General features: G+C 46.9%; 1 protein-coding gene across 2 annotated transcripts in view; it reads left to right on the forward strand.

Annotated features, from left to right (window-relative positions):
* The first annotated feature begins 312 nt into the window (after positions 1–312).
* FUBP3 (far upstream element binding protein 3) overlaps positions 313–14,941 on the forward strand; it is a 49,600-nt gene continuing 34,971 nt past the window's right edge. Inside the window, exons 1-2 of one of the 2 annotated variants that reach the window (XM_026514191.4) lie at positions 313–492; positions 13,877–13,982. In XM_026514191.4, the coding sequence (XP_026369976.1) occupies positions 409–492; positions 13,877–13,982 (190 nt within the window). In that variant the 5' untranslated portion in view covers positions 313–408. The remainder of the gene's footprint in view (positions 493–13,876; positions 13,983–14,941) is intronic. The other variant, XM_057313397.1, reaches the window with a different exon arrangement.

Here is a 14,941-nt window from a genome sequence, read left to right on the forward strand (position 1 = left end):
GGGCAGCTTGGGTGCTGTCTTGTGAAAAACCACATCACTCCTCCCTGGGTTTCCAAACAGCCGAGAACCGGACACCTCGGGCCACATTCGAGCCTTAGGGCCTGTCACGACATCATCCACGGGCCTGGCCCAGATCTGGTCTGGGGACACACAGATACCTGCTTCTTGAGGCCGGACAGCTACCTCCCGAGCTGGACACGCCCACGCGCCCACGGCCCCGCCTCCACTTCCGGCCGGGCCATGATCACATGCCCTGACCCCGCCCCACAGACGCGGCTCCTCTCGCGCCGAGCGTCCCGGCTTCCCTTCCGCCGGAAGTGGGGCGACTTTCCCTTTCCGGCTACGGGTCCCCAAGCGGAGCTGGAGGCCGGACGGGGGAGCCGAGCGGCGGCGGCGGCGGGGGCGGTAATGGCGGAGCTGGTGCAGGGGCAGAGTGCTCCGGTGGGGATGAAAGCCGAGGGCTTCGTGGACGCCCTGCACCGGGTCCGGCAGGTACGGGTGCGGCCGGCTGGCGGGAGCACGGGAGCCCGAGGCGGGGCAGGGCCGGGCCCGATGGGGAGGAGGGGGTCGGGCCTGGGGGCGGGAGGCAGCCAGGGCTGACGCCTCAGCGGGGCTTGGCCTTTTCTTGGGGCTCTTGCAGCCGGAGGAGCCGAGGGTTGAGGCGCCACCGCGAGGCCCAGGAGCAGCCTGTCGGGCGGCTCTCCTAGGTGCAGCCGCTGGGAAGGGGTTTGCCCGGGTTGCTTGGCCCCACCGCGCCCCCACGCCCGGGCTGGATCTGCAGGGCATCCAGCGTGGGCTTCTGAGGTTCGCGAGGGGTGGGGGCTGGGGAGCTCACGGTGAGGACCCGGGTGTAGACAGAAAGCGGCCGTCTCAGGCCCTGTAGCTTCTTAAAACTTAGAAAACATCGTCTTCGGACTTCCTGTATTCGGAGGGTGGAGCGGCAGGAATTCGAGGGTATTTTACTTTTGAAGTTACTCTTGGAGAGGGGAGAGAGGAAGATGTTAAATAGGTGTGGGTGGTCCACAAGACGTAGAAATCCCTTACGGGCAATAGGTTCCTCTCTCCGGGAGGATGTGATATGGCCTCATCCCAACAGTGAAACCTTGCCACCTGACAGTGTCGTGCATTTTGCCAGAGTTAAATAACTTGGGTTTTAAGAGGTTGCAAGCTTCCCTGGAGAATGAATATGGGACCTGCCAGAAATACTCTGGCTTCTGGCATGGTGCTTAGAGCAGAATGTGTCCTTGTATCGTGTGTAAAACTTACAAGTTAGCTGTGACACTTAAACCTTTGCTGCTGAGTGTCTTATACTCATCATCTCTTCCTATTTAATTGTAGGCGTACTAACTGACACCTTAAAAGTTGGGCTATAACTAATTACTGCTTGATTCCTAACAGAAAGCCACAGGACTCATTGTATTAGAAGAAGGTCTCCACTTGGTCGCTTGAAGATATGGTCTTTACATCTCTTTCCAGTATTCCAGGGGCGGGAACCCTACCTGATTCCCAGATACTGACTTTTCATTTTAATACTGATGCTCCTGTAGACATTATATTGGATCCCAGAACTTTCCAAACCTGTGGTTCCACCTAAAATTTTATCCGATGACTTGTTACTTACTGCCTAGGCGTCAACCGGTACAGTAGTGAGTATCCATCTTACTTAGACTTCAGAGCCAACCAGTGGCTGTAATGGATGAATATGCCATCCAGCTCCCCTTGCACCACTCTGCTTGCCGGCGTGTTTCACTGCTCTCCTCTACAGTACAGGGTCCTGAACCTTGTTTCTCACTGGCTACTAATATGTAATGGCTTTCGCTTTGTGCTGATATGTGACAATCACCTGTTGGCCTTCTCTATCCAGGAAGAATTGTAGTCACTACCCTAAAGAGCTCAGATCCTCAGTTTGCAGAAGGCCTGTAGTTGAACATAAAATGAATTTTGAACCATTGAGAAGACTTTCTGCTTCTCTTGAGCCAGTGGTTGAACTCATGTTCTTGGACAACCTGCTCAAGAGGGAGGGAGACCCTCTGTTAAATGCTGACCTAATGTGGATTGTTGAAGCAGTGGTGTTTACTACTAGCAAAGAAAACTTCATTGGAAATGTTCCCAGCTCTGAAATGCACCATTGACTGGAGCAGTAATAAGCCCAATGGAGACAGTGCTGTAAGTGTATTACTTCTGAATATTAACAGCTGGAGGTCGATACTATCTCCAAGGATTTGATGGCCTTTAAAAACTAAAGAAAAAAACAGGTTTGTGGGTAATTTTTAGGTTTATTTATAGATTCGCATTGGGCAAGAATGGAATGTTAGAAATTGAAACTGTTGTATGCTTTATTATAGTAAAGCGCACCGCGATGGGTCGTGTATTATTGGGGCATCCGGATGATGATGGTTCTACTTCGTTGTACTCACAGCATGTTGCAGAAATGTGCTTTTTCCCTCTCTGGTAACTCGAAATAAAAATACGGTATTTCTGTATTTCAGTGATTGCAAATCTCCCCCCCCCCCCAATGTGTCCTCATAAACACCAGCAATGGTCTAGAAAGCCCTCAGGAATTTGTTAGGGAACAGTAGCTGTCTTGTGCTCAGTTTATCTAGAAAATCGTAACAGAGTCCGAATCGACCCTGCTGGGGTTTGAACCCACAGTTTCTATTAAGTCAGGTATGCAGAGCCCAGTACCGAATCCACTAAGCTTCCTGCCTGGCATCTTGAAGCCTCCTGCATATCCTTTGGACTCTTTCCAACATAGGGAACCTGTTGTTACTCTTCGTTTCCTCTGAGCGTGGTATTCCTAGATCAGAAGGGAGTCTATGAAGATGTCGTGTAAAATGTAAAATTTTCCGCAGCAGCATGAAGTTCCGTGAGTTAACAGTGCTTGGCACAAACGAATAATACAGCTGTTCCGTAGGCAAGTATACAAGTGTAGAAGTGTGGTCTGATTCAGTCCCATGGATGAAGATTTAAGACTGCTGGATATTAAAACACGTTCAGTTCTCCAAGACATTGGCAGGTCAGCAAAAATAAGTTTTTTAAAGTCACCATTTAGAGAGAGCAGGATCCTGTGAAGGGTGGGATGTGGACTCGAAGCTGGAACAGGCGAGGCCGTCCTCTTCCGCAGCCACAGTGCCCTTCTACCCCGATTGTCTGTCCCGGTTACTGGAGGACCTCACAGAGATTATGGATAAGTAGGTACCACTCTGTTCTGTTTGGTTTGTCTATTCTAAAGACAGAAATGTTCCCAGAACGCCCGCCGCCGGTGGTTCCGTGGCCCCCGTCACGTAGCGCACGCATTTGCGTGCTAACAGGACAGTGGAACACCACAGTGTCTTACAGATTCCCAGCAGCCTTCCCCAGGTTGTCCAGCTGTGTGCCAGTCATTGCCTAAATAGAAGAAGTTCTCTGGCCTAACTGCTAATGCTTTTCAGGACTTTAAGCCTCTGTTTCGATCTAGACCCAGTCAGTGCCTTGTGTTGCACGACTCTGGGGTATCCTTCACATAAACACGGTGTAATGGGTGCCGGTCGGAGTTGGGCATCATGGTGGTTCAGCACCCAAATGACTGTGACCAAGCCCCTGTGGAAGCAACAGGAAGGAACCTTTTGGCAGTTCCGTAGGCCCAGAACGTGCTCTTCACCAGCACTTTATTTTGGGAAATGTTCATTGGCGTGAGGTCTCAGAATTTCCTCGGTCCTCCCAAGAATGCCTCCTAGTGCTGCTGTCTGGCGCTTGGAGCCTAAGCAGTAGATGATTTGGCCTGTGTGCCGTGTACAGGCACAAAATTGCCTTTACGAGAATGTACATCCACCATTAAAAGAAAAAGCCTTTGTTCATTGGCTCTTGGTCACTCCCTGAGAGAGACTGCCTTTGCTTCCTTAATACATGATGCTTCTGACTCATGGCAAATGTGCTGAGCGCTCCATTGACTCCAGCTGTATGCCCCTGAGATTATCTCCTACACACCCAGTTCCAGTAGCTCAAGTCATCGATTCACGAGGGACTGACTCCTGAATGTACATTCATTGTTGCTTTCTCAAACACTTGAAGAAAACCAACGTCTGCAGGAAATCTGTGGGCAGCTCCTGTATCTTCGCTTTGATGGGACCCAGCGGCATGCCCTTTATAGCGGGAGTGAGTCCTTGTGAAAGGGTTTTGGTGATGGGACTGAGCCCATTTGGATCTCTGCTTTCATGGAAGCGCTGAACTTCCTATTCGGTGTTGAAAAGTAGATAGTACATGCACGCTCTGTTCCACTCAGTGTCTCTAAGGTTTTTCTCATTTCCATCAGAGACTTCTTTATCTTTCTTTTAAGATCTGATAGCCCACATGTAGCATCAGACTTTGGTTTCTCCTGAAGTCCCGTTTATTCTGTACATACAAATTGGCCAGAGCAGAGTTCTCAAACCGGTGGCCCATGGGCTGAAGAAGGCTCACGGTGGGTCTGCAGGCATGCTTTGTGTGATCCCACACAATGGCAATACTTAGAAACTAGTATGGTTTCACATAAAAATTGGGATCTCTAGCTTCTCAAGAAAAGATCTGGCCACACTGTTCCCACATTCTGGAACGGCAGTACTCCGCAGGAGCGGAGAGCAGCTGCCCCTTTACACGGGGCATTGACTCTGGGTTGCCATTGGGATGCCTAATCAACAACTTTTTCCCCCTCATCCTTTTCCAGATTGTGAGTCCATCATCTCTGGTTTTTATTTGAAATTTCGAATGGAAAGAACGGTGTAGGGAGATTTAGGAGACCTGAGTCTCTTGCGAGTAGCTGTTTGACCTTGGGCTGGGTCAGCCATTCCCAACACTTGATCTACAGGCTGTTCGTGGATCTTCCACGGAAAAGGAGTCTTGGACAGATACAGTTGGGGAATTCGGGGTCAAGTAAAGGTGAATCGGCTTTTTTAATGCAGGACTTCTTAGAACCTTTAATATGCTTGTGGGTATTAAGTCCTATAAGAGTTTGGGATGTGTGTTGTAAATATCCTGAAGTTATGTAATTTCATACTGTCATAAAACCGAGTCACATTCTACAGATCAAATTTCAGGAAATGTTGAGCTAGATAATCTCAATAGTTCCTTCAAGCCCTCGAACATTCCGAGCTGTCATCTAGCTAGATCTGGGGAAAAAAAAAAAAAAATTGGCCCTATCATTTTGGTTCTTTTGCTTCCTATTATGTTATATTGGGCATCTATTCGAACTCCTCTCTCCCCAACTTTTCTGTGCAGTCCTTTTACTCTGTTAAGAGTCACATCTCTTGAAAATGTTTTACATTTAGGGTTTTGTTATCAAGACAGTTGGGAAAGAATAGCCAATACTTCTTTTAGAGGCATAAACCATACTTTATCCTCATACCAGCTAATAGTAAATCACTTGCGAGACTGAGTCGTGTTAATAGAAGTAGTGATGTGATTCTGATTGCCTGCCGCTGTTTGAAGATGTGCTGACTCCAGGGCCTCCTGCCTGCGTGCTGGGCCCGTGCAAAGATAAGGCAGACAGGTTTGCAGCTGGTTTCCTTTTACTGTGGGGTTAGTCCTCACAACAGCCAGGTGAAATAGGACCAGGGTTCTAATTCTCCTTTTATATTTGAAATTGATGAACCAGAGGGAAATAAAGCTGTTTTCTCAGAGGCACACAAATAGTTAATATACACAGTTGTTTTTGGATCACTGTCGTCTGCGTTCTGAGGACTTGGTTCCTTCCCAGAGGTAGCGGGTAACTTTCCATCTCTGAGGCATCAGAATCTGAACAAAGCATCGAGGGGATGCTGGTGGAATTAACTGAGACTTGGGGTAGAAAACAAATGGACCTGTCATCTTTGGGCCCTCTGGAGGTCCCAGCTGGAGCAGTATTTCAGCTTAGAGCTTCAGCTGGTCGTCTTAGCATTTTGCCTTCAGATGGGCTTCTCCAGATCCACTTTAAATTTAGCAAACCTTTAAGCACTACTTCTTTGTGTCAAGCACTTTGCTATGCATTAGGGAAGTTGCACTTCAACTTCCTGGAACATGGACCTTTTTAAAACTCTTGAAAACTTTGAACCTTACCTCAGGAATATTTAAATAGTTTTATATGTAATTTCAGGAGGTTTGTGAATTCTCTAACGCTAAGCCCTGGAGTCCCCAGTTAAAAAACACTTTGTCCTAGCCGTACCGAGGATTGAGACAAGTCTGCCGTTCAGAGAGCTCCCTACAGCGGGGAGACAGTATAACCAATAACTTTCTCAGTGAGTTACAGTATTTAGAGGTAGTTTATAAAGTGCTTTGCAAACACAGAGAAGGGAGTATTAATTACTGCCCAAATGTGGGTGGCATGAAGCTGTCCGGAAAAGCTGCTCCGAAGAGCCGTGCCTTATTTGATTGGCATGTAGAATTCCTTGTTTTGGTTAATGCCAGTAAATAGGGCAGGATCAGCCGGGGCCCCATCTCTAATGACAACAATAGCTGGCATTCATTGAGCCCCTGTTGCGCTGGATGCCAGGCAAGGGCTTCCATATATGTTCTCTCACTTGATGGTCACTAAGTCCCCAGGGGGTAGTACAGTAGTCCCCCCCCATCTGCGGTTTCGCTTTCCGGGTTTTCAGTTACCCGTGGTCAGTCGCAGTCCAGAAGCAGTTGTCCCTCCTGACCTAATGTCAGAAGGTCAGCAGTAGCCTGACACTACCTCGCAGGCCTTCTGCCGTTCATCTCACGTCATCACAAGAAGAGCGAGTGCATGTGGCGTCTTGATAGAGACACCGCATTCACATAACAGTTTTTATAGTGTATTGTTACAGTTGTTCTATTTTATTTTTGGTTATTGTTAATCTCTTACTGTACCTAATTTATAAGTTAAACTTTATCATAGGCATGTATGTATAGGAAAAAATATAATACATAGAGGGTTCGGTACTGTCCGTGGTTTCAGGTATCCAGAGTCTTGGGATATCCTCCGTGGATTGGGGGTGGGGGGGTACTGGACAGTGAAGTGCTTATTAAGTCTTTGGATTTGGGGCACGTGGGGTGGCTCAGTTACTAAGCGTCTGCCTTCGGCTCAGGTCCTGATCTCAGGGTCCTGGGATTGAGCCCCACATTGGGCTCCCTGCTCAACAGGGAGTCTGCTTCTCCCTCTTCCTCTCCCTCTGCCCCTCCCCGTTGCTTGTGCTCCCTCTCACTCTCTCTCAAATAAAATTAAAATCTTAAAAAAAAAAAAAAAAGACTGGATTTAGCCCATGTGAGTTCAAGTTCTGGTTCTGCCACTTACTAGCTTAGTGGCTGGGCAAGTTCTTTAGCTTCTTTAAGCCTTAGTTTCTTCATCTGGAAAATGGAGGTCATTGGTGGTTGTAATAATTTTTTTAATAGCTAATAGAAGTTAGGAGGTTCCCCTTGGGAGGTGAGGGTAAGTAGTGACTGAAGGGGGCACGAGGCAGACTTTGGGGCCCCAATAATGTTTTGTGTCTTGATCTTGATGCTGGTTATACAGGTGCTAGTGGGGGGACAGTCAGTGAGCTGTAGACTTACGATCTGTGTGCTCGTCTGTGTTATTATGCAATAAAAGATTAAAAATAGCAAACATTTCTTATTTCTTACCATGTGCCCAGCATCATTCTGGGGGCTTTATATTGTTGTCTCATTATCCCCATGGATATAATTCCAGGCAGATGGGCTCCCAATCCCCCAATAATAAGAGTAGCTACTTTTTTTTTTTTTTTTGAGAGGAGTAGTTACTTTATAAGGTCGCCATGGAGATGAACTGAGGACACCATCAGGCACTTAGCAAGTGTGCAATAAGTCTGATACACTACTGTCCGCAGTGTGACCTCTTAGGTAGTGGGAAGCCGAACTGGGACTTGCTCTTACGCATCAGACTCCAGAACCTGCCATCTAGGACTTGATCTCAGCCACTGGGCTTAAGCGTGCAGGTTACATACTGTGTGCGTCTTCCCGCCGTGGGGAGCAGAGACTTTCTGTCCAGCCCATGTATTCTCCAGGGCCTAGGCAGGGTCACTCAGGTGACTGTGGAGCAGAAGTTCCCAGGAAGCAAGTTGAGTTCCTGCTCCCTCGGAGGTCGTGTGAGCTTTCAGCTCTGCTTGCTGGATCCGGGAGAATCAACAGTAGCTGTATTTAATAGTATGGACACGGGATGTGGATGACTTGGCATTCAGATGGCTTTGCCTGTTTCTGTTGAGTATAATGTTTTAATAAATGTAAAGCTGTGGAGATATTCAGAGCTTCCTCTTCAGATTTATGAGGCGAACTACTTCGATTATGAAACTTGTCAGAGAATTTTAGTTGCAAAAATGTACGCTGGGAATAATCGCTATGTTTCCTAAGTTTAGTGATTTGTGTACCAGCTTTATGATTTTTGCCATATCATTGAACCCTCAGTGTTTGTTTATTTAATATTTTTAAATCTTTTTAAAATTTGGATTTATTTAAAATATTTTTTAAAGGAAACTAAATCACTATTGTAAGTGAAAAACTTTGCCAGGCAAGAAGGTAACTGTAAGAGACATTAATATATATACACATATAAATTTAACTGTAGCACACACACACGAGTCTAAAAACGTTTATCCGTGCACCCCCCAAAATGCCTGCATACTTCTCTTTGGAAAACACTGGTGTAGCCTGTCCCTGCCCTTTACAGGCGAGAACCCCAAGGAACAAGGCCACTGAAGGTCTCACCTGAGGTCATACACCGGAAGAGCTGGCTGGAAGACCAGGACCATTGGCTGACTCCTGGTTCAGTGCTCCCCTCCTTGCTTCCACTAACTGTTCAGAGTCGAGGTCAAATGTCTGTGATGTTGACTTACAGCTCATCTATTACGGTGCCTAACATAGCACAGGCAGTGAGATAACACATTTTCTTCCTGGCCTCTCCCCAAAAAACGGGGGAAAGGGACTCGAGTGGCTAAAAAATCAGTAGCAGAGTCCTCTCAGGGCAAGGACAGGAGTGGCCTTGGTTTTGTCGGGCTATCCTGGCTTCAGGGAGTCTCTTGTTTTCTGGCCTACACCATTATCAGCTGAGAATGCACCTCACTTCCCTTACGCAGCTACCCTTCAGAGCGATCAGTTACGGTGTGAGGAATTGTTTGAGCTCTATGCCCTGGAAATCGTTAGGTTTTAAGTCCTTGGGAAATGAAATATGTTTAATAAAGTATTCGGTGGAAGAAGGGAGGTGCCTAGTGTTGTGGGTAATAGCACAGGCTAGAGCTAGGCAGGCTGGACTTAAGTAGGGCTCCTGCCACTTCGGAGGTGTGTGACTGTGGGCAGGGCACTCAGCTGCTCTGAGCCTCGCTTTCCTTGTCTTAAAATGGAAATAATACCAACCTCCTGGAGAATCACTGTGACGAATAAATGAGATAGAATATTTAAAGTGCTCTTCCTGGGGCACCTGAGTGGCTCAGTCCGTCAAGCAGCTGCCTTTGGCTCTGGTCACGATCCAGGGGTCCTGGGATCAAGCCCCGCATCCTGCTCTCTGCTCAGCGGGGACCCTTCTTCTCCCTCTGCCTCTGCCCTCCCCCCTGCTTGTGCTCTCATTCTTTCTCAAATAAAAATCTCTAAAAAAAAAAACAGTCTTAACTATTTAAAAAGTAATAAAATGCTCTTTGCAGAGTGCCCAGCACGTAGTAAACACTTACTAAATTTTAACTCATTATTTTAGTAGACATTTAAATTCATTTTTTTTTTAAGATTTTATTTATTTATTCGACAGAGAGACAGACAGCCAGTGAGAGAGGGAACACAAGCAGGGGGAGTGGGAGAGGAAGAAGCAGGCTCCCAGCAGAGGAGCCTGATGTGGGGCTCGATCCCAGAACGCCGGGATCACACCCTGAGCCGGAGGCAGACGCTTAATGACTGAGCCACCCAGGCACCCCCTTAAATTAATTTCTTAAAACAAGGTTGGGGGCGCCTGGGTGGCTCAGTCATTTAAACGTGTGACTCCTGATCTCAGCTCAGGTCTCGATCTCACAGTTGTGGGTTCAGGCCCCACGTCAGGCTCCACCCTGTGGAGCCTACCCAAAAAATAAGGTAAGGTTGCTTTTGTATGAGTTAAAGAATACATTGTTTCTTTACAGAATATTTTATGTACAGTGTACTGTCCATGTGAATTATGATACAATTGTGTATTGTATTGTTAAACTCCTGTTTAACATTTGTTCAGCCAGGGTTCAAATGCAGTCTGTCGACTTCAGGGCTACACCTCTTAACAAGTAGCGTGTACTGCTTTTCTCTTAGTGGAAATTTCCCAAATTATAGATAACTGAAGTAAACATGACTTAAGAACAAATCTGAAAGCCTCAGCCTTTAATCAAATTCAGGAACAGGAAACTATTGTAACATTTTTAGCGTATCAGCTTTGGGAAAAAATGACATTCCAGCAACATGCGAAACATACTGTATAAAGGAAGGCCAAAGACGCAGGAATAACATTCTAGCTGCTTTGGAAAGAAGGAAAAAGATCTGGAAGCAAAGAAGTATCATCAGAAGGGAGCAGGGAGCGTGCCTAATGTGTCGAGTTGATATTTAGGGTTCTGTGGGAGTCGTTTTACATGTACGCTGTAGGGGGACTCTGATAATCACGAGCCCTTGTACCCCTTTCTTTGTGCTTTGGGGTCATCTCCACCATCTGCCGGGAACATTTTGGGCCGTTTTTAAAAGCAGCTGGGCCAGTAATCCTGAAAACCCCCACATCAGTCATTTACCAGTCAGTTTATTGTAGCAGATGCGAGAGTGTCTGTGGAGCACGAGCCACGGCAGTGTTCTCTCCTTTTAATCTACCTGCTTTACCAGCTGGGTCCTTAAAGGTCACGTTTGCGTCTTAAGTAAGTAGCCAGCCTCCATAAACTTATCCAAAACAAACATGGAAAGCAAGATCACAGCCAGCGGTAGAGTGCTGTTAGGCCGGGCTTGTACAGCAGTTTGCTTTGGAGCAAATGGCCTCTCGGGTACAGGAGGTTGGGTCTCTATCAGCAGTCTTAGTGTTTTAATTATTTACTGCTACTAACATTTTTTTTTATTTTAAAGATTTTATTTATTCGACAGAGATAGAGACAGCCAGCGAGAGAGGGAACACAAGCAGGGGGAGTGGGAGAGGAAGAAGCAGGCTCATAGCAGAGGAGCCTGATGTGGGGCTCGATCCCATAACGCCGGGATCACGCCCTGAGCTGAAGGCAGACGCTTAACCGCTGTGCCACCCAGGCGCCCCATACTACTAATATTTTTAAACAAGCACCTGTCCAGGTGCCATATCTCTAGCCTAGGCAGGGACTGGCAGACTTTAAAGGTCCGTATAATAAACGACCGGTGTAGAGGCACCTGGGTTGCTCAGTTGGCTAAGCGTCTGCCTTCAGCTCAGGTCATGATCTCCAGGTCCTGGGATCGAGCCCCACATCGGGCTCCCTGCTCAACGGAGAGTCTGCTTCTCCCTCTCCTTCTGCTTGTGCTCTCTCTTTCTCAAATGCATAAATAAAATCTTTTAAAAAATAAATAAATGACCTGTGTAGGCCCTGTATACCATACGGTCTTGGTGCAATTCCTCAACCAAAAAAAATGTGTGTGGCTGTATTCTAAAAAAAACTTTATTTATGAAAGCAAGTGGGTCACCAGCTGTAGTTTGCTGACCCCTCACCTAGAATATCTCCTAAATGGTCTTCCTACTCTTGTCTCCTTAGGATCTATTTTCCTTGTCAAGGGGAGCTTTTGAAAACATAAACCAACATGTTTCTTCCCCTAGTACACCTCGCTTCCTGTCACCCTTCCTATAAAATCCAAGCCCTTGCCGTGACCTAGAGCCCTAGGGAACCGGCCCTTGCTTTTGTCTTGGAACACATCTAGTTCCCTCTATGCTCGTGATGTTGACTTCTCTCTTCTGGACTCATACCTACCAGGTTGGCTCCTGCCTCAGGGCCTTTATACAGGCTGTTCCCTCTGTCTGGAATGTTCTTCCTTAGATTTTTGTATAGCCAGCTCCTCCTAATCTGTTAGGTCTTAGGTCACACAACCTGGTGTGCTCGCAGTGGCCTTCCCTGATCACCCTGTTTCAGGCAGCTCTCCAGAGTGCGCTACGGCATTATCTTCTCTTATTTGCATAATGCTTATTACCAGCTGAAATGATCAGTTATTGGTTAGCCCGTTACTCCCCACTGACTGCTGACTCAGAGTAGGGGCCTGGTTCGTTCGTTCTTTCTTTCTTTCTCTTTCTTTCTTTCTTTCTTTCTTTCTTTCTTTCTTTCTTTCTTTCTTTCTTTCTTTCTTTCTTTTTAGAGGGAGAAAGAGTTGAGGGGGGCAGGGGGAGAGAGGGAATCTTTTTTTTTTTTTTTTTTTAACAGCCAGCGAGAGAGGGAATACAAGCAGGGGGAGTGGGAGAGGAAGAAGCAGGCTCCCAGCAGAGGAGCCTGATGTGGGGCTCGATCCCAGAACGCCGGGATCATGCCCTGAGCTGAAGGCAGACGCTTAACCGCTGTGCCACCCAGGCGCCCCAGGGGGAGAGAGGGAATCTTAAGCAGACTCCATGTCCAGCGCGGAGCCTGATGAGGGCCTGGATCTCATAACCCTGAGATCATGACCTGAGCTGAAATCAAGAGTCGGACACTAACGGACTGAGGCACGCAGGCGCCCCAGGGCCTGGTTACTTTTGTTCACCACAGGAGCCCCAGTGCCTGGACAGAGCCCGGCACGTAGTAGCACTCGACGTTGGCTGGATGAGTTGCCTTATTTTAATAGCCATGCCATGTGCCAAGTGCTTTCTAGTTTACAAAGCTTCTTTGTGTTGAGAGTATGTTGTTAACTTTCCCCAGACTCTGCAGCGGGCGGTAGTCCACCCAGAGGGGCTCATACGGGGGGGGGGGCGGGGCTTGTCCAACACCACAGAACTAGTAAACCGGAGGGAGAGACCTGACCCCAGATCCCTGACATTTAGGTCCTGCCTTGGGGTTTCAGTGTCATGATTATCTTGGGTGGTTTATTTGTTTAAAGTCATATATGTTGGTCCCAGAGGGTCTCAGACTTCTGGGCACATTTGGACAAGCTCAGGAGAACTACCGCTGAAGACTCTCTGTGGGACAACCCTTCTCTCTGCCATTTAATCCACCCCTACTTATTAAGCTTAACTTAGGGACTAACATTAAGAGCAGTGGCTATAAATATTCTTTTGATTAAATGAAAGCATTGACTTATGAAGATCACATTTAATTTTCCACTGAGAACAAAGTAGGTAAATAATTCCCACATAGCATTCGTTTCTGGGGAAAAACACTTTAATAGCTATATGATCATTTTTGTAACTGATAAATAATAAAAATTGAAATAGCTCTCAGAGGTTATCTCACTTTCTCCAGTGCAGGAATCCTTCTAAAGTAGTCTGGACAGATGGTCATCTGCCCCCTGTGTGGACACTTCCAGCGAGGAGCAGCTTACTGGTTTAGAGCTCCATACGGGACATCATCACTTTATAGGCGTGGAAGTTATGGGATGGGTGTTTTCCTAACGAGTTGTCATGTTTGAGCAAACACAGCCTTTTAAGTAGTATTGGGGAGCTTGTTTCTTAAGGGAATGCTGTGATAAAAGTTTTTGAACGACGTTCTTCGTATTGTTGACCTCCTTTATTTTTCTTCTTAGAATGCTACGGTATACCTGTATTTTAAGTGATGACTTAAAAATACTAATTTGTAGAAGACAAACGTTCGGAAGTATTTTATATCTAAAGACGTTAAGGCCGAGAGAAAATTGAATTAGCAGTGAAAAGTGTTTGTCCCCTTGGTGACAATGCCTTCCATTAATCTAGGTCAGGGGGAGAAATGGGATAACAGGCCTTTTAAGAGGACTCTCATCTTTCTCCCTCACATGGAGCCAGGATTTGTTACTGAGTATTTAAATCTGATTCTCTCTGTAGATTGCTGCTAAAATTGATTCAGTTCCTCACTTGAATAATTCCACACCTCTAGTGGACCCCTCAGTGTATGGATACGGAGTGCAGAAACGGCCCTTGGATGATGGAGGTAAGTTGCAGTAAACGTCTTTGCCTTTCAGATGGTAGCGAACCTGCCAGTTAAGTTGGAGCTCCAGCCATTTCCTTAACAGCTCTCGCCAGCGTCTTTCTGAAGAGGAACGGAGGAGGGGGCCATATTGGGGATGATTTTTCTCCGCAATTCTCCAGCATTTGAGTTCTTATTTGCGTTGATAATACAGGAATGTTTTCAGCTGAGCAATAAGGTAAAAGACTCGGCCTTTGCGCATCAGCTCGGAAGTAGTTTGACTGATTGGAGAATTTTGTTTGATGTAGCCCTCCGTTCTTCAAACACACACATGGAAATTGAAGTTCCCACTTTTCTCCAGAGAAAAGCTCAGATTTGGTGCATGGCCCTGAGGAAGCCGTGGCTATATCCTGACCTTAAAGAAAGGGCAAGGGGGTGGTGACCTCTCGGCAGTCTGCTGAGCTTTTCACCACTCCCGTTTATGACGGGCTGTCTCCAGAAGCGCCCGTCTTTCCTTCGCTCGTGTGTTTCCTTGTTGGTTTCGGTCTCTGCCTTCCTTCAGCCCCCTTTGAAGAGCCTGTCACCAGCACCTTGGCCAAGAGTATCTGTCAGGTGTGTGTGTACGGAGAACTCGGACTTCCTTGATCACATTTTGTGTCCTGCAAAGTATGACTATAAAAGGGAATCCGAGGTGTCCTAGTTCGCACATGAATGTGCCACGCAGTGGCTGAGTCCGCGTCCACCGTCCTTCTGCCCGTCTGCCTGTGCGCCCAACCGTGCGTGTATGCACGTAGCTCTACGGGGTATTATTAAGTGGGAAAAAATCAAGGTACAACAGTAGATACGGTGTAATTTCCTTTATCAAAAAAAGTGCATTTTGATGTATGTAGAAAAAAATAGAATGTGGTGTGACTGGTTTCTCACATCTCTTAGGGGATCCTAAAGGGGAGATTCCCATGGTTTTTAAATGCGCTAACCTTTTT

The sequence above is a fragment of the Ursus arctos genome, unplaced genomic scaffold (assembly GCF_023065955.2).
Source record: "Ursus arctos isolate Adak ecotype North America unplaced genomic scaffold, UrsArc2.0 scaffold_18, whole genome shotgun sequence".
In the NCBI taxonomy this organism is placed as follows: domain Eukaryota; kingdom Metazoa; phylum Chordata; class Mammalia; order Carnivora; family Ursidae; genus Ursus; species Ursus arctos.